The 23,765-nt window shown below is 51.0% G+C and overlaps 1 protein-coding gene across 1 annotated transcript in view; it reads left to right on the plus strand.

Moving 5' to 3' along the window:
• The window catches only part of Rab6b (RAB6B, member RAS oncogene family), a 72,259-nt gene extending 49,703 nt beyond the window's left edge, over positions 1-22,556 (plus strand). The window contains exons 6-8 of the mRNA XM_021172658.2: positions 923-1,016; positions 4,214-4,280; positions 18,454-22,556. Coding sequence (XP_021028317.1) covers positions 923-1,016; positions 4,214-4,280; positions 18,454-18,518 — 226 coding nt within the window. The 3' untranslated portion in view covers positions 18,519-22,556. The remainder of the gene's footprint in view (positions 1-922; positions 1,017-4,213; positions 4,281-18,453) is intronic.
• Positions 22,557-23,765: the final 1,209 nt, after the last annotated feature.

Here is a 23,765-nt window from a genome sequence, read left to right on the forward strand (position 1 = left end):
CCCTGGGAAATCCTGGCGTTGACATGTGAGGTGTGAAACCCAGGTCCTCAGGTATGAGCCTGAATTATGTCAGCCGAGTACCAACTTTGTCCCCTGTCCATGCATCCTGGTTTATGGCTGGATCTGGGCATGGGGTATTTTTGGAAAAGGTTTCTCCATAGCTGTCCTCTGATGTCACTGCCCATTAAGGTGTCATTTGCGTATATGTCCGCTCTTGGAACCCTGTGCTAACTGGGACAGAAAAGCCATGTGTCGCGGTTTCTAGTAAAGCATGTGGCTTCTTGCAGCATCCCTGCTGGGGGGGGGGGGGGNGGGAAATGGTCTCCTCTGCAGATCAGTATGGGCCAAGGCTAGCTACTTTTAATTTTGGTATTTGCATTAGGAAATGGGGGCTGAGGCTTCACTACAAGAAAGGCTGCACGTGTCCAGGAGATCCTGTTCTAAGGACTGCTGAGAAAGCTGTAGGGGGCGTGGCTCAGCCGCAGAGCGCTCGCCTTTCCAAGTGTGAAGCTCAGCATCATACAGCCAGGCTTGGTGGCATATCCTACGGTCCCTGTTCTAGGGAGGTACATATGGGAGAGAATCAGAAGTTCACTATCATTCTTCGTTACATCACAAATCCAAGGCCAGCCTGGGCTACATAGGACCCTGCCTTAAAAGGTAGGAGGTAGCCTTGCTTCCTAGTTCAGAAGATATGGGAAAATGTGGAAAAGGCTTGGGGTCCTCTGTGCCCAGGTGCTACCTTCTTGCTAGACAGACTATAGCAGGCCTCCTGGCAGGGACCCCTGGGCAGGAAACCTGTCTTCACGGCTGACCAATGGGCCTGGCAGTCCCCACAGTTCTTTATCTCAGGATGCCTCCTCCACTTCTGCCAGGGGTTGCCTCTCTGCTCCCTGATTTTCCTTCTCCCCTTCATTTCCAGGCAGATAACCATCGAGGAAGGGGAACAGCGAGCCAAAGAACTGAGCGTCATGTTCATCGAGACCAGCGCGAAGACTGGCTACAACGTGAAGCAGGTTAGGAGAGCTGGCTTGCTCGGGTCTGAAGGCCCTCCCCTGAGGCCTTCCTTGCTCTGAGTGGCTAGTGACTAGGATGGGGCAGACAGCCAGTGCATACACTTATAGCTCTGGGCAGTGGGGGATGGCACTGGCTTCCAGCACTGGTAAAGCTGGTGGCATGGGGGTTGGGGAGTGGGGGAGGCACTCCGCTAGAGAGCCGCGCAGACCCTGTCAGTCACTAGTCTCCTCAGACATCATCAGCTGTGGGTCCCTGGAGCAGCGTGTGTGAATGGAAGTCCAGCATGGACTTCTGCCCGGCTGAGGAAGCTGTGGTTCTTAGCATCTCACTTCACTTCACATGCGAATGCAGGATGTTGAATCTGATCAATACGTTGGGCTTATGTCTTGTACTTGACAAGAACCCAGGGCCACGAAGGGTAACTCAGTAATGGAGCAAAGAGACTCCCTTGGCAGTCGGGAATCATGGGAGGGAGCCGAGGTGTGGCTGGGACCCACAGAACCAGAGTACTTGGTGGGCAGAGCTTAGCAGCTCAGCCGACCTGGGCTTCAGAAAAATCCCACAGGTATTGTGACTGCTCCCTCATCTGTAACCAGCTCCTCAGTGATGAATGCAGACAGCCAGACAGCCTCAGGGTTAGCAGTGAGTCCTGTGACTGTCCCACTGGCAGAGCTTCACAGTATGACAGGCATCCCACGCTTCACAGTACCGGATCTCAGCATCCCACTAGCCATTAGACCACCTGTAATCCTGATGTTCTGTATGTTTGTAAGGAGACATGGATGCCAGCGTGGCACAGATTTATGATCCTTAAATATTTGGGAAGTTTCATTCAGAAGCAAATGGTTTCCTTTATGATCCATTATAACTTGACTACATCTGAAAAACGAGTCCACCGGCTTCAGCAGTGTGAAGGAGCCTGTGGCTCAAGCAAGGTGAAGAACCCCTGTCTCGGAGCAGGAGGAGGGTGGTAGCAAGGAGGAAGGACATCCTAGGCCGGGCTGATGGGCATAGAGCCTGGCAGCAAGGTGCCCGTAGCACAGGAAGGGATCCTAAGTAAGGAACGCGGCTTGATGCCGCCGTGTCCGCTGCGGCCCTCGACTTCCCAGGCACACCTGGGCACCACTTGGCTTTTGAGAGAGAGTGATGGTTCACTTCATATTGATAGTGCTGAGATTAAGGTTGACAAAGGAGCTAGAAAGGACAAAGTAGGAGGGGCACTGTGGCCATATTAGGGAACCCCCGGCCCCAGCTTCCGGAACCCAGTGCCCAATTGGAGGGCCCTTCAGCTCCATTCACTCCAGCCTTTTCCAGGCCTCTGTATCAGATGTGAGCCTAACCACCTCAGAGAGGAGAAAAAGAGGCAGGGGTGGGGTGGGTGGTGAGGCCGCTGCTCTTTGGGTCCAATGACATCATGGGAAATCGAAGCCGAGGACAGTATCAGGCATCCATAGAGCAGGAGGCATCTTCAATCCGCTGGGCCAAGGTGAGACTGGTCCCTTCCCCCATCCTGGAATGATCTGGAATCTGAGCAAGGGTTTGAGCAAGAGTTAAGTCTGGTGGGTTTGAGCTGCTATCACAATTACTACAGGCTATCACAGGTAACGGAACCTTCCTCCTCCCTGCTCTGAAGGCTGAGGACTCCAAGATGAATGCGCTGGGAGATCCAGTGCCTTGCGTACTCTGCTCCCTCGTATTTGGTACCTTCCAGTTGTTTCCTCACATGAAAGGAACGTGAAGGCTCCCACAGCTTCTCTGTAAAGTTCCAGTCAGGGGGGCTCCTTAAGGCAACACCTCCTCACACCGCCTTGCTAGGAGTTAGATTTTTTTTTTCATTTGTTTAGTTGGTTTTGTTGTTCGTTTGGTTGGTTTGCTTTTCAGTTTTTTGAGACAGGGTTTCTCTGCATAGCCCTGGCTGTCCTGGAACTTAACTTACTTTGTAGACCAGGCTGGCCACAAGCTCACAGAGTGCTGGTGTTAGAGACATACATCACCACTGCCTGGCCAGGAGTTAGGTTTTAACTTATGAACTTGGGGAAGACCCAGACATTCTGCCAGGCTCAGAATCTTCTGTGCTCTCGGCTTCTGCTTGTACTTGTTACTTTCAAGATGTCACCTCTGCCAGTGTCCACCTATTAGGTGCCCCTGATACCTCCTGTCGTCGTGCACACTCAATTAGGTAGACTTGCCCGTCGACCCACACTCCACATGCTTGCTTCTCCCACACTCACTTTCTCATATACACACAGAAACATGGCATTTACCATAACACACACACATACATACACACTTACACCCAAAAACACACTTAACTTTTTATACCCACTCTGCAAACAAAATCAGGCATACCACGCATAGCACACGCATGTAGCACACCACATTGACACAAATTTTCACATTCTTCACTGTGGTTATGACCCTGGCTCCCAGGATCTGTGTCCCTGGGGAGAGTCGTTTATCTTCCGTAAGGCTAGAAACTGGTTTTCTACACCTCGTCCCCATGTGAGAGTGATGAACAGCTGCCCGCTGAAGGGCCTGCTTCCTGTGGCCTGGATGATTTCTGTACCAGAGCAGGTCCCTTGCAGTCACCCTCATGACCCCTGCTGACTGCCTGTGGGCCAGCCTGCCTCTAGGAAGAGCCCCAGCTTTGCTGTATGTGTGGACATGTGTTTGTGTGCAGGTGTGTGGGGGCATGCATGTGTTTACTTACACCTGTGGCGGTCACAGGTTAACTTCTGGTGTCACTCCTCAGGTGTCATCCACCTTATACTTTGAGATAGGGTCTTTGACTTTACCTGAAGTATACCAGTTCAGCTAGCCAGGGAGCCCTGGGAACCTGTCTTTGTCACTCTATCACCAGAATTACAAGTGTGTGCAGCTACACGCAGATTTTTATGTGGATTCTGGGGACTGGAGTTGAGTCCTCTTGCTTGTGTGGCAATCACTTTGTCTCTCTAGCCCCTGTTCCCTCTTCCTATTAACATCCCGAGTTGCTCCAGGACCAACATTGAGAGGGGCTATGGTGATGGCAGAGGACTTAGAACAGGCCTGCACTCTGGGGCAGTCAGTGGGCAGTCAGTGGACAGACAGGCCATCAATCCTCAGGCTCCGTACACGAGGAGAGCAGTACAGGGGAAGACCAGGAGAGGGAAGGAGGGGGACTGGGCAGGCCTCACCCTGCATCTCCTGCCTGCAGCTCTTCCGACGTGTGGCGTCAGCTCTGCCCGGCATGGAGAATGTCCAGGAGAAGAGCAAAGAAGGGAGTATCCTTTTCCTTTATCATGTGAGTGAAATGATGGCTCCCCAAGCCCACGAGTCATTTAGTTCAGTAAGCAGATGAAGACCACCTGGCCTCTGGCACAGCCCTCCCTGGACTGATGCAGAGAGCCGGGCCACCTCTTTCAGTAGCCAGATGGGCTCCACGTTCTCTGAGCTCCAAACTTTCTCTAACCAAGGCTGCCTCTTCTTTCTTAGCAGTGAGGAAAGACAAGGGCTGTGCAGCAGTGGGGGATTGGAGGATGGTGGCTCTGTGTTGCTTTGTAGTGAACACTGCGTGTGTTTCCTGAGTCCCCTGGAGTTCCCAGACAAGGAAGCTTCCATGCAATGAGCACTTGATTTCAACCTGTCGATGCTTCCTCCATCTGCCCACTGCTCTATGGGGAAAGCTTGCCCAACACTCACCCAGTCTAACTGAAAACCTCGCTTACACCCAGATGATGAATCTGAGGTACATAGAGCAATCCAAGGCACGCTGTGTGTGTGTCAGTCAGGGAATTAGCCTTTACGCTGAGACTTCCTGCATATCTACCCCTACTCCGTTCTGGAGGGTTGTCTCTCAAGGACCCCTGCGAGGCTGAGATTAGTAGCGCTGTAGGTGGCTGAGGACATTGCCCACACGCAGGCTTTCTTTGAAGTTTATCAGATGGCCCTACCTGAGCAAAAACCCACCTGCAGAGTCAAGAAAGGAGCAGGACCGATGGGAAGCCAAGAGGTGTAGTGACCCTGTGCCCACTGGGGGGGACAGATAGCCTGCTTTTATCCTGTCCAGCCCAAAGGCAAAGCTGACATACTAGCATGCATGGCGGTCATTCATTCATGTTCTCCCCGAGGCCCGGGTGGCACTCCATGCAGGATTTACAGTTGGGTCCCCCAGGCTCCCACTTCAGCATGACAACTAACATGGCGTCCTAGTGAACCTAGCGACTTGCCCAGCTTTAGGGAGAAGAGCGCTGGGCATATGGCAAGCAGATCACACAGGGCACTGTTTGCCCAGCTGTGGGGTGCCCCCATCTGGCAGATGCAGCCATCCGTACCACTTCCAGGTGCTCATGGCTGGAGCCTCCTAAGAGGCAAGACTGAAGCAGCCTGGAGCAGACTCTATAGACAGCCCAGCAGGGGACAGGTGGAAGCAGCTGCCACCTCAGCTTGGTGCTGAGCCAGCACTTATGTTGACTGACGGTTCAAACCCAGATGCTGTCATGATGTGTTAGGGATCATGCTTAGGATTGCATCAACATGAGGAACAAGCACACAGAAGTGGCACTTAGTGATATATGAACGGTTCTCATGTGGCCTTACTCCCTGGACTGGTGTGAGTGTGAGTGGGGGCTGGGGGGTGGGGCAGAGCTTCTGTCTTCTGCTTCCAGGTCCCTAGAGGGTGTCTGCACTTCACGTCTGCTCTGCACAGGAAGCCTGCCCAGGGCCTGTCTAGCAGGTCCCCTTACCCACCTTCCAGCGCTTGATCTCTCAACGAAGTTGGGCTAAGGGACCACAGAAAGATAGGGCCACAGCCCTTTGCTGTGTCCACACACACACAGGGCGCTCCTTTCTGGAACAAGGGTTTTGTGTGCCAAATAATGACAGTAACTTGGCAGTAACTATAGGTTTCTCCGCCAACGAAATGAACCAATTTAAGCCAAATCAAAAGTGTAAAGGCAGGTTTATTGAGAGGCAGCTGTCCGGCGAGGCACACTTAGAGGTCAGTAAAGTCACATGCCCAGGCTAAAGCAAGGGGGTTATATGGGTTTTAGGCACAGAGTGATGACGTGTGAGCTAGGAGCTGGGATTATGCCTGTGTAAAGTAGAGAAGCTGAACCCCTGTGTGGGCACTCACTGTGCGTGGCTGGAAACAGAGACAGGGAGAGGTGTTGTGTTAGCCTGGAATTTTCCTCTTGCAGGGCCGGGTTGGGGGAAGAACAAATGGGGTTTCTTAGCTTGTGCAAGGGATATGCAGGGGCTCCAACCAATCTTCCTGACCTCTTTGGGTAGAAGGAAGGGCACTGATTCAGAGCTACTTCCTGCTGCAGAGGGAGAGAGTCGGGAGTCAGTGGGTCCGAGTTCCTTGGGAGGTATGAATGCGGAAGCATTTGGTTGGCAGTTACTCGGGAAACTTCGAGAATCCATTCTGGGAGAAGGCGGAAGATGCAAGGCGCTAGGAGGAAAAACTAGATTAATACCACGGCCCTGTGAACGGGGCTAGCTAGGTGCAGAGTGAAGACTGCCAGGAAGAATAAAACGGAGACTACCCTGGTTGTCTTGGCAGGGTTCTTCAGAGTTTGTGAGGTGTCTCAATGTTAGCCTCTACTAGGCCAGGTTTGCTGGCATAACAACATTCTTTTCCCACGGACATACAGGTGCCTCCTGAGGGCTGAGCCTGCTGTGAGGAGGACCAATGCTCCTCACAGGTTTTGCATGGCCACGTGAATTGATCTCATGCTGGAGGAGTGGCCAGTGACGCCACCAAGTTGTTGATGGGCTTTTGGAGACAGTCAGACACCCCTCTGATCTCAGCCACCTGTATCCGATGGCACCCGCAGTCGAGGCCACAGCAGCAATACCTGTTACTACTGTGATCTATGTGGGCAGAGGGCACCTGAGATTGGAAAGAGCTGGTAGGATAGGAGAGCGTGGCTGTGTCAGCCTTTCCATAAAGCATCTGGTCCGGCTCTGGTGTCGTTGGGTTACACAGAGAGGAAGGATCACCAGGAGGCAAGCTTTTTGCTATAGAGCCGCTGCACCAGCAGAATCCCCTGCTGCGCCCGGGCAGATGCCAAAGTTGTGTTAGTAGTATTGCAAAGGGAGCCAGGCCCAGAGTAGCAGAAAGGGAAGTGAGTGTCTGGAAGAGGAGTGGAGTGCGTCTTGTATAGTGATAGCCTTTGGTTGGAGGGTCAGCCCTTGGCCTCACGAAGGGACCGGCAAGGGAACTGCTATCAGAGGAGCGCGGCCCAGAGCAGCCCAGAGAGAGCAGTTGTTGACGTCAAAGGCTTTAAAGAGGTTAAGTAGGATTGCGCTCCCTCCTGGATGAGGCCCAGCAGGGGATAGGTTCATTTTCTTTAGTTTTTACCCAAGGTTGGGAGGAGTCTCTCGGGTGTGGCTGGAGGCGCTCCTGCTGTTGTGTGGTCTTGGTGAGGTTTGCGGGGCGCTGGAGGGAAGAGGGCAGGGTCTGGATGCCAGGTCTCCAGATTTCTCTCTGTTCACATGGTTACGAGGATGAGGATGATTCACTCTGATAGACTTGGCCCAGAGGTCATTCCAAGGATCTCAGACGCTAATATAGCTGTAGTTTAGGGGAGGTATCCAGCCACTGGACAGGCTCATCCTCGTCTATGCTCTCATCAGCTTTCTTGTCTGCACCCTCCTGGGATGTTTGTTTTACAAGGGCCCCATGAGCAACCCCTTTGTTCTTTGACCCTTTGGGAATGACAAACTTCCTCCATCTGGTGGTCGTGGGTAAAGCAATCATAGAGGAGCAATAGTCCTTGTACATTTAAAGAAAGATACTGGGATGGAAATACCATCTTGGCACCCCTTAGAGGGACAGTCTGCTTGGCCCGCGATGTCCTTGTGGGTTTCACAGGCTTGATGGCTGAACATGGAAGCATCAGCAGTATGTTGGAGCTGATTTGGTCTCACCTAGCTGGACAACCAGGCAGGGGTGTCTCGGTGTCTGGCACCTATGGCAGCAGAGAAAGGGTGTGACCCAGGAAAAGGAAGAGGCAAATAAAGTGAATGTTGTCACATTTGACCATTCAGACCTGGTTTTGAGAATCCCTGTAGAACCTGAGAGCGGTGGGTGCCAACTGCTAAAACAGACCAGCCATCTTGGGCTGGGGCCTTTTTGAGCCTAGATAGATGGTGCCAACACTGATATCCTAGGAGTTTGGCAGCTGAGGGAGTGGTGATTACCATGTAGAGTCCGAGCCACTGGATCTCTAAAGATTTGGAAGATAGTTGTTTGAGAAGCACCTGGTCCCCTGACCCCGGGAAAGGGACAGGGGTGGGCAGTGGCTGAGTCTGCTGATATTGGGGTGGGGATAGTTGTCAGTGTGTGAGCCGATAAGGGAGCACGGGAGGGACAGGGCAAGTCGCTGGCCAATGGGGGAGTCTGGGCCCGCGCATGTTGGCTGAGGAGAAACAGCCTTCCGTGCATGAGCTCAAAAGGACTGAGGCTCGTAGGAGAATGTGGGGTAGCTCAGAGGTGAGAGCACTTGGGAGAAGGGAAGGCCAGGGTAACCTGAGCTCGGGTGAGAGTTCTGAGTTGTTTGATAAGGCTCTCTCTACCTTTCTCAATGACTGTGGGTGGCACAGAATGTGAGATTTTCAGGTTCAAGGCATCCCTGGCATGCAAAACTGAGCTCCTATGTTCCAGGAGCTGTCACATCCGCTGCTCCCCTGGAGGTGGGGAGCGTTTGGATCCACCCTGTAAAAGTGTCAACGAGGGTTAGGAGACGGCAGAGTCTTTTCTGGGTAGACATGTGTGTGAAGTCAGTTTGCCAGTCTTGTCCTGGTTGGTGTCCTTGGAGCTGGTGCAGGGTCTGGCGTATCTGGAGAGCCCCCTGTGAGTTTGTCTTGGCACATGTTTGACCGGAAGGATGAGGCTGTAAAATATGGGCTCAAAGGTCAGTGGAGTCAATGGGGAGGGGCGGCTCTAGAAATGGGAACAGATTCTTGGGTCTGATGTGTAGGCTCTGGTGGATGTCTGAGATAATAGAAGGTGCCAATTTGAGGGGAAGAATAAAGCTGTTATTTAGGCAAAGCCATCCATCTTTTGTCTGTGTGGCCCCTTTGTTAAGGAATCTGGTTTTATCCTCCATCTGACACTGAGGTTTGTAGGAAGATCTTAGGAAGAGGATGTGCCCCGTGAGTCTGTAGGAGCTAGAAGCCAGACCTCAGATCACTGAGTCAGCCCTGGAATTATCCACAGGCTCTGGATCTGTGGAGGTCTGGTCCCTCCCTTACTCCTGCACTGACTTATGGCCACCTCTGCAGGGGGTTGGAGGGCTCCAAGAGCTTGCTTGGCTATAAGGGGACCACCCATGGTGCCGAGGAACCCCCTTTCCTTCCATAGGACAGAGGGGCTGTGAGCTACAAGAAAGGCATACTTTGAGTCAGCATTGGCTCATTGTCCTTTGGCAACATGGAGTGCCCTGGTTAGAGCAATTAGTTCAGCCTTTTGTGAAGAGAGGTTCCACTGCGAGATGGTTCGCCTCAGTCATTTCAGCTGAGGTGACCACCACATATGCTGTCTGGTGACTCCTGGGTTATCTCTAAGGGAACTTCCATCCACAAAAAGGGTGGGTTGTGGGTCTGTGAGAGGCTGGTCTGGGAGGCCGGGTTGGGGTGAGCGTAGGGCCTCCACAGCTCTAAGCAAGAGTGGGAAGGCACATGGAGGAGGGTGAACCAGGAGGAACAGCTGCTGAGTTTAGAGCAGGGCTAGGGGCCAAGGTGACCTGGGAGTTTCCCAGGAGTGACAGATAAAAGGGTTGGGCCCATGAGGGTCTGAGGAGAGAGAAAGAAGTGTGGCTCAGGAGATCAGAGAGGCAGTGGGTAGAGTATACAGTAATAGGCTGGAGTAAGGTGATCTTGAGTGAATTCAGCCATTGCTGCTAGGGCTCGCAGACATGGCTGCCATCGCACACAGTAGGGTCCAGTTGTTTAGATAGCAGAGCAGTGGCTTGGGAGCTGGAGAGATGGCTCAAAGTTTAAGAGCACTGGCTGCTCTTCCAGAGGTCCTGAGTTCAATTCCCACCATGGAACATGGTAGCTCACAACTATCTGTGATGGGATTTGATGCCCTCTTCTGGTGTATCCGAAGACAGCTACAGTGTACTCATATGCATTAAATAAATAAATAAGTCTTTAAAGAAGAAGAGGAGGAGGAGGAGCAATCAATGGCTCGGTGAGAGGGCCCAGTGGGTTGGACCAGGGCCCCAGCCTCTTGTCAATAAAGAGGACTGAGTAGAGTCTTGAAAGGGCCAAGACTGAGACTGCTAAAAAGGCATCTCAGAGAGTAGGGAAAATGATGGTGAGCTATAGCTGAGTGGGTGAGGGGCCCACTGGGGGCCTCCTTGGCTGCCTGGTATAGTGGCTTAGCCGTATTAGCAAAATTGGAAATCCAGGGTCTAAAGAATCCAACCAAGTCCAAAAATTAAGGAATATGATCTGCCACAGTTGGGGGCTATAGATCTCTCAGAACCCGTGCTTGGTGAGGGTCTCAGAGCCTCGGCTAAGTTGAACACCTGAGTATATATTACAGTGGGAGAGCATAGTTGAGCTTTAGATGGGGAGACTTGATCCCGGGTAGACAAGGTAGTTTAGAAACAAGGAGTTGGCTGTCTGGAACAAAGACAGGGAGGGGCTACAAAGTAATAGGTCATCTACATTCTGAAGACATGTATTTAGCATTAAGGTCTAAGGAGAGAGCCGGGCAGTGGTGGCACACACCTTTAATCCCAGCACGTGGTAGGCACTGGAGGGCTTACGGAGAGGGAGAATGGAAGAGCTGCGAGGCAAGTCCTATAGGGATTAGAAGTCCCTGACATGGGAGGTGGGTATTGATGGACTTCAGACAGTGACGATGGGGCTCAGAAGTGGGGAGCTGGGGTCTGAAAGGGGAAAGAAGAGGGGTAAAACTAGGACTGGCTGGTAGTGCGGAGCAATTACCAGGGTGGAGATATACCATATTTGGGGGTCAACAGGGTCTGGTAGAGTCCATACAGGGTAGTCTGGGGTAGGTATCTGTGAGGCAACCAAAGGAAGAAGAAGATGAGAGTCAGGAGAGGTTGTGGGGATGCAGAGAAGTGGCTGAGGATATTGTGGTCAAGTAAAGGCACAGGGCAGACAGGCACGACTAGGAAAGGATGTGTGAGAAATCGTCAGTCAAGGATATAGGAAAGTGGCATAGCTGGCTGGAAAGGAGGGGATCCCATCCATCCTCATAGCAGAAACTGATGAAGGAATGGTGGGATCCGAGTGGGAGGTCAAGACAGAGAAGGTAGCCCCATGTCCACCCGGAAGGTCATGGCGCATTACCCTAGGATCTGCAAGAGTGACAGGAGCCCTTGAGTCTGGGTGCCATCAATCCTCTGCCAGGCCGAGGAGCCTAAAGGCAGGAAGAGTTTGAGGTACCTGCGCTGATGGCTCTGGACCTTCATGGCCTGGCCCAGAGGACAAGCCCACACTGGGGCATTCTGACTTCCAGTGGTAGGGTGGTGAGCAGACAGCATGGGTTGCTGAGGGCTGGGGCAGTTGTGGGATCAGTGGCTTTGCTGGCCGCATTTGAAACAGGCCCTTGTTGGAGTTGACGTTGACTAGATGGGGTCTGCGGGATTGCCAGTGGCCTCAGGTCAGTTGCCAAGTCTTAGGCTTGGAGTGCAACCTTTTGCTATAGCTGAGCCTGTCGGGAAGACTCAGTTGCCCCTTGGGCATCGAATACCTTAAAAGCCATCTTTACCAATTCCTGTATGGGGGGTTGGGGACTATCTTCAGTCTCCCCCCCGCCCTCCGAATATCTGAAGATGACTGGGAAATAAAATGGGTAGCCAGGACTGTAGCCCCTGCTGGGGAGGCTGGGTCAAGGCCAAGGTGTTAGACCATGGTTTGTTGTAACCAGTTTTTTTAATGGCCAGGATTTCATTAGCTTCCTGTGTAATTTTGCAGAGCTTGCCGAAAGTCAACAATCTATTTGAGACCATTTCCATTCCCTGAAGGAGACAATGGACCATACTCTAATTGGTGGTCAATGTGACCTGGCTAATAATTCCACTTAGGCTCTGTGGTCAGCACCATTGTGTCAGTCACAGGGACCGTATTGTCCACTAGGTGGCCCTGGTCTGTATACTGTCTGACTGCAGCCTGAACCTGTCCATGTTCCTCAGGAGTGAGGGTAGAGCCTGAATGACATAAAGATCGTGTCAAGTTAAGTCATAGTCCTGACAAAGGAAGCAGAACTCTTTAATATAGGCCGGTGGGATGGCAGAGAAGGGGCCTCTCTGCTTTTCAGTCTGGGAGAAGTCTTGAAGGGAGAAAGGAACATGAACTCCCACAGCTGTTTCTGCTCCGGCCACCTCCTGGGAGGGCAGAAGAGCCTTGGAATATTGAGACTGCATAGGAGAGGCTACAGGGGAGGGTTCAGGAGAAGTGGGACAGGATGTGCATGGGACCAGGGTGTGGGTTGACCCGTAGGCGGAGCCTGTGTTGGTAATGAAGGAGGAGGGACAATGGGAGGAGAGAGAGGAGGGGAGGGACAAGGGGGACAAGAGTAAGGGGGAGGAAGTTAATTGTCCTTGGCTTTTGTCTCAGAGGAAGGGGAAGAGAAAGGAGTGGGTACTAGGGAGAAGGCTAGCCAATAGTCAGGGTATCGATGGTGTAGGAAGGGGAGAAGTCGGCAGGGAAGGAGGAAGGAACAGGTATAGGGAGGAAGGTTGGCCAATAGACTCAAGCTTATGGTGCTGTAGGAGTGGGAGTAGTAGACAGGGCTGGGGAAGGGGTTGGTGTGCCCATGACTCAAGTGGTCCCGTCAGAGTAAAGGGTGTCTTGTAGTCCCAGTCCCCAGATGAAAGTGTGTCTGGAGGTGTCACAGCCTTGGCCAACATTGAGCACTGACTACAGAAGGAAGGGCGAAAGTGCAGTTCCCAAAACATTTGTCCATAGGTGAGCTCAGGCCATCTGTCCATACGCCAGCAGAAATTGTCAAGATCATGAAGGGTGTTACAGTCAGCAGTACCTCCTGGTGGCCATTTGGACTCATTGTCCAAGGCGTATTGTGGCCAAGCCACAGAATAAAGAGGAACTTAGGGTCCAAGACAGTCCCAATTTGGATAAATTGCATAACCGCCACCACATGAGCTACTGAAGATTGGGTTTAAACCTGGCGTTGTCTTCTCCTGGACTTGCCAATGATGCAGCGACCCATATGATAAACTGGGGTCAAAGAGTGTGGGGTGGAGAAACCTTGGAAAGGACGTCTCTGAATCCAAAGCCTCCCTAGAACAAAACGAATCCAAAGCCAACCTGGAACAAAGACTGAGTCTTTGCTCTGAATGGACAGGCTTGTCCTGGCTTGGCGGAGACTTGGCAGGGGATCCCTAGCTCGGTCCTGAACTGGGAAGAGGCACCCGGTACCTGTTAGGCTGTGGCTGGGAAGTGGCTCTCATTGAATGGAGAGGGAGAGAAGTGGTCCCCACGTGGCCTGAAGCCTGACCCACTGGACTGGGGGCCCAGCTTCTCCCAATTCTTCAGAATCATAATAGGTTTCTCCACCAACGAAATGAACCAATTCAAGCCAACTCAAAAGTATAAAGGCAGGCTTATTAAGAGGCAGCTCTCCAATCTCATAGGTGGAGGTCAGTGAAGACACACATCAGTCAGGGCTAAAGCAAGGGGAGTTTACAGGTTTGGGGCGCAGGGAGATGATGTGTGAGCTAAGAGCTGGGATTATGCCTGTATAAGGTAAAGCATGTTAGCCCAGAACTTTCTTCTTGCAGGTAGGGGTGGGGGGGGGGAGAGCAAACAGGGTTTCTTAGCTTATGCAAGGGATAACCAGATAGTAACCATGTGTCCCCCCAAGGAGAGAGTGTTAGGATTAGGCATTGGGGGTACCTTGGTGGGTCTGGGCCAAGGTGTGCTGCTAAGAGATCACTCTACGTAGCAGACCTCACACACAAGAGGTTTATGGGAGAGGGGAGGTAAAAGGCCATCTCGAAGTTGAGATATAAGAAACAGACAGAGAGACTGAGAAACAGAATTAACAAGACACACAGAGGGAGAAAGATCAGGGATGGCTTGAGGCTTAAAGGGTGCGTGTGTCACATAGGGGAAATAAGCAGCCATAGGACGGTAGAAGTGCACCACACCTGGCCACAGCGGGCAATGACGTAAGCTACTAGCTCTGAGTTGCTGAAGGACAAGCTGGTGGGGCTCCTGATTTATAGTATTCCTCCTTTTTGTTTATTATAAAAGGCAAGAAAAGAGGAAGGGGTCGTAGTAAGGTGGCAATGGGGGTGCCTATGCTTTTTAGACTGCTCCCTGCTATCTCAGAGCATGGACATCTTTGGAGACCCAAGAAAGCTGGGGTGCTGGCCAAGTCCTGGGAGAGCTGGCCATTTCCCTAGCTGTGTAGGCTCTGTGGGACCATCTGGGGCTAGCAAAGTGCAGGCCTAGTTGAAGCAGTCTGTGAGGCTGGACCACCTGGGGCCAGCCACTTTCAAGCTATCCTAGATGCTGACTTTGAGTTAACATGGGGACCTGGCAGGATGCTGGGACAGATACATACAGGAGAAAATCTTTTCTTAGGTGTACATTTGAAACTTTTAGACCCAGGGTCCTGGTAGTTGGGAGAGGGGAGTCCCCAAAATCAAGGAAAGGGGATCCCACCGTCAGAAATAAGTGGACACTAGGCAGGTAGGGGAACAGGCTGTTGACTGACAGTACTTATCTGGAGTCCATTCACCAGGAGAGGTGGATTCAGCCTAGTCCCTGAAGCTTACAAGAACTTAAATTTACAAAAAGAAATAAGTTTTAGGCATGTTGCCATTGCCACTGTTTGTAATCTGCATTGAAATCCACATTGTGGAGAACAGACTCGCCTTTCTGTCATAGTAGAAGCTCAGGATATGATTTTGGGAGGACAAGCTGGGGGAGGGCAAGGACCTTCTGTTGGGCAGCAAGGCCAACACACACTTGATCTTGATTTTCAGTACAAATACAGACCATGAAAGAGGGGCTTCCTCCCTCTGTCCGGAAGACTGGATGTATCTATCAGCCAGGCAGTTTTATCAGCGCAATAAAAAGCACCTGTAAGTCTATACTTAGAAGACAGCCATAGGAAATCTAAAACCTTGAGCTTGTGACTGTTATAAAAGCCGTAGTGCTTTTCCAGAGCTAGAGTGATAGCTTATTAGCACTGCATTGACTCAGGTTAAAACTCTATACAACCATAGCACTGCAAAGGAAAGAAATCTGAAGCCTTTTTTATATATACCTTAAGTTACTTTCTTACGCCTTTACAAATTGCATTTACATGCCTTAGAAAACCTCCTCAGGAAATGCTGTATCAGCTACTGCAGCCTTAAAACAAAGCCGGTGTCTCTTTGGACTTTAAAAGTGTCCCTATGCAGCATATTTTATTTTTGTTTAATCAAATAAACAGAGGGTTGTCCCATGAAAACAAAGAAAAAAGAAAACCTCCTCAGACCCTCAAACATTTTCTTAGATCCTCAGAGCTTAAGCTTTAAACTTCACACCTTTTGTTCCTACCCAGCCGTTGACTGAGAACAGTCCTCGGAAAGCAGAAATAGTGAAAAGTTACACTGAACTCTATCTTGTGAGTTTGACTCTTTTCTGAGTCTGGTAACAAGGCACACTGGGTCTCAACCCAGTAGGAGCTCTAGGACAGTGACGCCTGGAGCCTGATTTTTACACCTGAAGACAGCTGAGGAGCGACTGAAGCCTTGGTTGCTGCTGTTAACAATGTACCAAGCTGTCACTAGCCTAGTCCTTAATGCCAGAGATCTGAAAAGGGTAGATTTCATTTAAGTAGGAAGTAAGGCCAAGTAGCTTCCGAATCGATTAAAAATGACAGAGACTTACCAGCTACCTGGACAGAGACACCCTAGGGTGTCTCTGTGGTCATTGGGGACAGAAGTCTCAGGGCTATACCAGGCTCAGAAGGTCCTGTCAGATTGTCCTGTGGAGTAAGAGCTTCGGCGGGGGCGGCACTTGTCTACCTTGTCTAGGCAAAGGAAGGCAACCTGCTCCCTAGTGTCTTGCTTGTCCTCAGGTTGGACAGTAGCATCCTAGCAGCAGTAGAAGTGAGGGGCAATTTTGGGCCCAGTGTCCAGCCTTGCCACATTTAAAGCAAGCTCCAGGCGAAGGTTCTTCTGTACCCATCATCTTCTTTGAAGGAGCTTAGGGGTGCTGCCAGGAGCCGTCATAGCATGTCTCTCTAGCATGAAAACCTTTTTATTATTAATTTACAATGCCATATTTTGCAGATCTCTGAAGCATTTGAGGACCATCTATTAGTATAAATGATTTAGTGGTCAAAGGTTCTCCGAGAGGCATCGCAAAGGGGAGTGAGGAGGTAAATGACACAGTTCCCATGGTGACATAAAGGGGGAGGTCCAAGGCCTAAGGTGTCCCAAGGACTTAGGCACAAGTTGAACAGTGGGTCACCTCACACAGTTCTAGGACCAGGGCTAAAAGCCCAAGGAGGCATGGGATGCCTGGTACTAGGACTTTCTAATGAAGCCAGAAGATGAAAACCATGCTCAAAAACAAAATGTCATCCAATGGGAGTGGTCAGGGGTGGGTTGCTCTGCAAGAGACTGCCAGTGGGCAGGAGGTGTAGCTCCCAGTTGAGTATACGCTTGATGTGTCTGAGGCCCTGGGTTCCAGCCTCAGTCTGAGTAAGTAAATAAACCAACTCCAGGTGGGAAGGTCACATAGCTGTGGGGTTCTCCCAGGCCCCTCAACCTCCTGTCTGGATGACGGGTGAAGTCTGATGCTGAAGTTAGATGGCACGTCCACTGGACCTCAAGCAGTGCTAGGGACAGAGTTCACTGCGACCTGAAGAGGAACCTGGCTTAGAATGAGGCCACTTAGAGGCAGGGCTAGGGAGGGGGCCTGAATGGGGCAGGGCTGTGTGCGGTACTTCTAGAAGGAAGGAAAGTATGAAATCTGTTGAGGAAGGGGACAGTCTTGATTGCTGGGACCTCCATGTATGGTGGGGGTGGGGGTGGGCAAGGATCATCAAACCAGAGCTGATTCGTGGGAAAGACTGGATGCTAGTATGAGAGATCTTGGATGCTGTGCCTCTGCTCCAGGCGATGGGTGTCACTGAGCCAGCTTAGGGATGCCATTCTGCTGAGCAAGGGGTGAGGTGGCTCAGAGGGGCACCTGGGAAAGATGAGAAGACCCCAGTGAGGCCTGTGCTCGGGACCAGCAGTGCAAGCCAGGCCCTGGAGTGTCCTGGGATCAGTGGGGACCACCACAGAACCACAGTTAGCAGAGACTAGCATCACAGTGGTCTGGGAAGCGTTTGTAGAGATGTAGGGAGCAGAGGAAAAGGACCATGGGATGGGAGAGGGCAAAGCTGAGCTGAGGGGGAGGGGAAAGGAAGCAAGTTTACTTATGTGTACTGTCCAGTGGCATCAGGCGTGTGGGGGTGCGTACACACACACACACCAGCAAGGTAACACTGTATGTTTTTTCTGTGAGCACACATGCAAGATAGAGAAAATAAAGGTAGGGAGAAAAATCAAACTGAAAATATATACCGTGCTGTGTGATTGACAGAAAGGGTAAAATACTGGCTGCAAGCCAAGTAAAACAGCCAAGGCAAAGAGACAATGAAATTCAGAGTATGTTATGCCAAAAGAACCTCACATGTTACCCCCAAAGAGGGGACACAGAGACATCCTTAGAATGCTAGCAGCAAGCTCCATTGCCACCCCACCCGACTCAGCCCAGCCAAGGATCTGGGTGGGGCTGGAGAGCATCCAAGGGCTTGGTGCACAGTAGTGGTGAGATGTCCTGGCTGGAGGCAAAGCTAAAGTCTTGTACAATCAGTTAGTCTGGGTTTGTAGCCAGAGATGATGGGAAGGTACAGGCTGCCCTGCACTTTGCATCCGCTCCTCTGGTGTTCTTGGCAAGTGTGATTCAGCCCCCAGCCCCCAGAATGCTGTAGGAAGGGGCTGTTTAGTCCGTGGATGCAGCTTCTCACAGTAGCAGCCTTAAGAGGTAAGGACCACCACCTCACATCCTCCTGTACTTTATGATATGGACACTCAATTCTGATCCTGGCTAGGGGACTCTTCCCTCCCAGGCACTTTGGGGGAGGGCCAGCCGTTAACCAGCTGATTGCTAACCATCTATTGCTAGATGCTGGAGTTGAAGCACAGTTTATCCGTCACTGGAGGAACCTTCTAGCCAGACTCTGCCTGGCCTCTGTGTGGTGTTGATAGTGAGATCACAGCCGGGTTCACACTGGGTCGACAGTTTGGGGGGTGGGGTGCAGGCAGGTAGAGACAGGAGAGAAACGGGTGGGAAGCAGTTCCTTCCTCCTCCAGCCGAGCTCAGAGCTGAGGCTGTGGGTTTGCAGAGAGACAGCATGATGTCTTGATGACCGGCACTTCTTCCTTAGCCCGCCTCCTACAGTGATTGACATCAAGCTGGACAAGCCTCAGGAGCCCCCGGCCAGCGAGGGCGGCTGCTCCTGCTAATGCTCCGCCCACTCGGCTTCCTCAGCGTCACTCACTTGTTTTGCCTCCTATAGCTTCCTAACGGGGTGGGAACTGAGTTTATCAAGACTGGAGGATCTTTCTTTTTTCTCTCTCTCTCTCTCTCTAGGAGTAGGGTGGGACATGGGGAGGGAGGCTGGGCATCAGGGACCACGTCACTCTTAACAGCTGTTACCTAAACAACTATTTTTTGGTTTGGTTGTAATATATTGTACTTTATTAAGATTGCCAAAAACTGTTAAAATTTAAAAAAAAATTTAAATCATGTGTATACAACTTTTTGCCAGATTAGGAAAGTAGTCATTTTTATTTGAAAGAAGTGCTTTTTGTTTGTTTGTTTTTGTATATTTGTAAACTTACAGAGAACCTCTCCACACACTCCTTCCTTCCTGTTCTCTTGGAACTGTGTGTCACCTCTATTTTCCTCCTACCCCCGCCCCCCAGCCCAGAAAATTAAAGCAATTAACTGAACAGTAGTAATTACATTCTAGTTCTAGTTCTGGGTCACATGGCCCAAACCAACCAAACCCGCACTCCACAGTCAAATCCAACTTTAATCTAACAAAAAAATCTAACAAAACAGCCTCGGAGGGGGTATTGTCGAGTTCTGCCCTGGCAGAGTGGGACACAATGGCAGGCCCCTGAGAGGAGATGAAGGCCCGTGGATTGTAGATTCAGCAGCAGGCTCCTTGGCTGCTTCTGCCTCTTCTCCTTCCCTGAAAAAATAACCATAGAGCCAGAAAGTACAGGCAGCCGTGTGTTCTCTGGGCTGACCCGGTGACAGACAACAAGAAGTTACTGGAAGGATGGATGGGATGCGCTTGACAGCTGAGGGCTGAGGCAGTGTGTAATCTACTGGCCCAACCATTGACACACATGGTTAGGCTGGCTCGCCAACTCAATGTGTGATGCTGGGTGGCTCAGGGACGCTGAAGCCTAGGGCACCTGCCATCACTGCAGCTACCATTGAGGAAGTGAGAGGAGTCGGCCATGACTCCGGACACTCCATGTTGTCAGACCCTCGGATACTAATCTTGCCGAATGTTGTTCTGGAAAAGCTGATTTCTCGATGTGTCCTCACCTCTGGCACGGTACGTTTGAAATCTTTGTATGAATACCTTTGGGAGTGTTGGCGGCTGCACTGCACGCATCTTGGAGTCACTGTGGGGTTTCCAGAAGGCTGCTGCCCCAGGGCACTGCAACCTGCCCCCCCCCCCAAGCAGGCTGTCCTTGCTATTTCCACTCATTCCCCAGACTGAAGACCTTCAGAGTCTCTTATCAGAGTGCTCTTCTCACAGCAGAATAGCTCTCACATTCTAAACGCTCCCGGACTCACTGCCCCTGTTTGCCTTTGGGCAGGCCTGGGGCAGTGACTCTAATCAGAACAGCCTAGCCCCATAGCATTGGCTCTTCTTCCAGACTGCTGGTGGGCAGAGTGAATTGCCTCCACAAGGCAGAACTCCAACAAGGAGGTTGGGATGAATTATGGAATCTCTCAAAGAATGAGTTCAAAATGGCAGCCTGCGTGGCAGGGCTGATTCTGTGAGTGGGCCTGTCATGCAACTCCATCCTGGGAGACAGTGTCAAAGCCAGTTCTGATGACGAAGAGAGGAAGCAGGACTGCCCTGGGTACCTCCTCCAGAAGGCAAGGACCAATGTACGAGCATAATCGAAACGTCACGTGTTTAGTTTTTATATGTGTGTACATAATTATACATAGAGATAGACTTGTGTATACACCCTCCGCGCGCACACATACACACACTTACATCCTCACATATACATGTGCTCAGTGTATATCCTCGTCTCTCCCACTCACAACTTGGAACTTACATTGTGATTCCGGTTTTTGGAAGTTCAAAAGTATGCAGTGTATTGAAATAAGAAATAACTCAATATTGTCAAATAATTTGTGGTTGTCTTGCCTTCAATAAAATAGTGCATAGATGTGTTAAACTACAAGCAAAAGTAGTCCACAAAACTACCTTTACCACCGCTTTTTGTACCTGTGTGCACAGGTGTGCATGCCGTCGTGGGCCAGTGTCCCCCAGTGTGGACACCCCACCCATGTGGTGCTTGTTGGAAGAAAGCATACTTAGCCCGTGGTGACAGCAGCCTGGTTGGCAGTGAGGGGCTTTGCTGGTGGCCTCTGGCAGAGCCCCACTGACAGCACTCTCTACTGGCTTTCACTGAATGAATGTAGGGTGAATTTTAACCTTCTGGACACTGAATAACCTTTCTTGTATTCCTGTAACTCGAATTAGAAAATCCGTTCACTTCTCTTGTGCACACAGTCTAAAGACATCATGGCCTGCTACTAGAAACAGCAGGTACCATGGCAGATGCCATTTCTGGTCGATCTGGCCTAAGGAGCCCTGCCTTCCAAGCTTGTACACAAACCCCCCTCCTTGAGTTTAAACTCTCCCAGCCCCGCGGCCCCTGAGAATTAGGGTTCTGCCCCATCGCTCTCCCACTCCAGAGGTGCCCTGGCCTTATTTCCTCAGCCAAGCTACCCATCTCCTTCCCAAAAGGCAATCAAGGCAGCCAGGCCCCAACAGAACTGTATTGGACCTGGGCTTTCCCCCTGACCGCCACCACCATCCTACTTGTACATAGGATCCAGTCAGGTTCTCATAAAGACATCCTGAAATTATCTGTGCCCCCATCTTTGCTAAATTCAGATCAGTCAGAGGACAAAATGGAGGGTTCCTCTTAGGGCATGATGTCAATGCAGTAATTCAGTTCCTCTCTCTGGACACTGCCTGGCCTGGCAGATGGGCATGGCCCTCCTCCTTTTCTTTAAGAGACTTGAAAGAGAGTTGTCAGCAAAACTGTGAGCAGTGCAGAGATTGTGAAAGGGCAGGTAGCGTAAGTAGTATTGTTGTGGGGTCAGAGGTTAGAATGCTGGGTGGTTAGGGCCTTGCTGCTGCCAGTCACTGCTCCCTGTCGCCATCTTTAAACATTTCGCAATATCTCAAGATCCAGGAAGCCATGGCCACATCAGTTCAATGTCTCAGGCAACAAAGACAAGGGTTGCAAGGTGGTAGCTAGGAGTATAGACGCCTGGGCCTAGTCTCTGTAACCCAGTGGCTAACCAGTGTCAGAGATCTAAGCACGGCTGGCTTCAGCCTCCTGCAGGGAGGGCAGTTTATCCCTTTCCCATATGGATGGGGGAGCGGCTGTCAGCAAAGTGGCTGAAGAGAGCTGAGTTAGAGCTACCCAAGAGCCAGTCAGCAGGAGTCTGTGTCAGATGCTCAATAGTTTCTAAACTACCTCTCCCCCAAGAATGGGAGGCACCATCACCTTGCCACAGCACTGGGAGCCAAACCCTTCCTGTTTCACGGGTGGGAGAACCAGAACAGAAAAGGTCACCTGCAAGCCAGAGAGGATCAGAACTAGTGTTGGCATTCTTGATCCGTTGCTGACCTTGCGGTGTTCAGACAGGACTGCTGTGCTAGCGTCCCTTAAGCCATCTCTACTCCATGGCTAGTACCTAAGGGTCTTCCCAGCCTGACTAGCTAGAGAGAAGATAGGTGCATTTTGGGCTCTCACTGTAAAGAAGAGTGGTCCCCAAATCTACTTGCATTGTCTTGTGTACACACACATACACACACACACACACACTCACACACACCAGTAGTCAGGGTACCCTTTTAATTTTTGTTTGAAATCAACTTCTTCACTGTTTGGAAATCTTGCAGTTTCAATGTGCACACTCCTTGGACTCCAGACCCCGTCTGATTGACACTCTCCGCAGGGTATAATTATCAGGAAATCCATGCAGCGGGAGTTCAGATGGGCCCTTCAGGAGGCAGGACGCCTCCATAGCAACGAAGGCCAGCCTGCCTGTTGTGATGTGTTGACTTCTCACCTGTCCTTTAAAGTGAGGAGCAGAGGGCGGCATTTCCATCTGTACTGGGCTCAGAAGGCACAGTGGCCATATTGACTTTACATTCAACTGTGTAATATGTGGAAAAGACTCAGCATGTTGGTCAAACAATAAACTGTCCTAATTCTCGACACAAAGCTTCCTGTTGACTGTTTCTAAGTGGTGTAGTTATATATTGGGGCTTGAAAGCGGGTTTCCTCGAAGGCCCATCCTCTCCTGTCTGGGTGGTGTATCACCTCCACAGAGCCCTTTCCTCTGGTCACTGCTCACCTGGGCTCTCCACCAGTTCTAAAAGAAAACGATGGACTAGTGAGATTGTGTCCACAAGCCTTCCTTACCTGTTGGGAAGCTCCGGGAGGGACCAGGACTTGGGAGTGTATTTACCATCACTCCCATGACACGGCTAGGGATTAGGAGGACAGAATGCAGGGAGGAACTAGGTTTCTTATCTTCTTGGTTTCCAGACTATCACTTAAAAGGTAAGAACGTAAGAGTAATTACGATTACCTTTAAAATGACACCAACCGTAGCTTCTCCCACACCAGTTAGGGAACAGTTTCTGAGAGGTTCCTCAGAGTGCTGGAAGTGCCACTCTTCAAGTATAATAATAAACGATTCTAAAAATTCTGGAACACTCCAGTTTGCCGTAATTAGAAGCTCTGACTGTCCCTGCCGCTGCCTTAGATGGGCATCTAGTCTTAAGGTGCGAGGCGAGCAGGTGCAGGAATGACGAAGGGTAGAAGGCTGAGAGCCTGAGAAAATGACGATGTGGCCTAGAGAGTGAGAACAGCCAGTCCTTCCCCAACACAGCAGTGGCGGGGCCACATGGCTTCACGATACTGAGAGAACGGTTGTTCTCTTCAGGTGAGGTGTGAGCACAGCTGCTCGACGTTCCCGAAGACTTGAGGAGGTACTCCAGGTGGGTACATGAAATGACACTGACTGCTCTGCAATAAAGTGCAATATGGCAAGGGCAGGGCTACTGGATGACTTTCCTAATCACTGTAAGAGTGACCACGGTTTGTTAAGCTCAGATTTATAGATTTCAGGAAAACCTTGTAGCCTTGAAACACACATACATACACCCTGAATGCATACACAAATACACATTTTTTTTCCAGGTCAGTAGAACTAGGTGTTCCATGTGCTGACTGAGGCTACAGGAAGAGAAACAGCCTACCTAGGACCCCATGTAGCACAGGGCAGAGGGCAGCAGAGACGGGGTAAGAATGGGATGAGCCAGCTGAACTTTGGCCAGTCTTTAAGAAACAGAAGCAGCAGGTTCTGGATGGAATGACGCCAGCAGGGCACTGTTGTAGTTGCCAGTTACTCAGATCGAC

This window comes from Mus caroli, chromosome 9 (assembly GCF_900094665.2).
Source record: "Mus caroli chromosome 9, CAROLI_EIJ_v1.1, whole genome shotgun sequence".
In the NCBI taxonomy this organism is placed as follows: domain Eukaryota; kingdom Metazoa; phylum Chordata; class Mammalia; order Rodentia; family Muridae; genus Mus; species Mus caroli.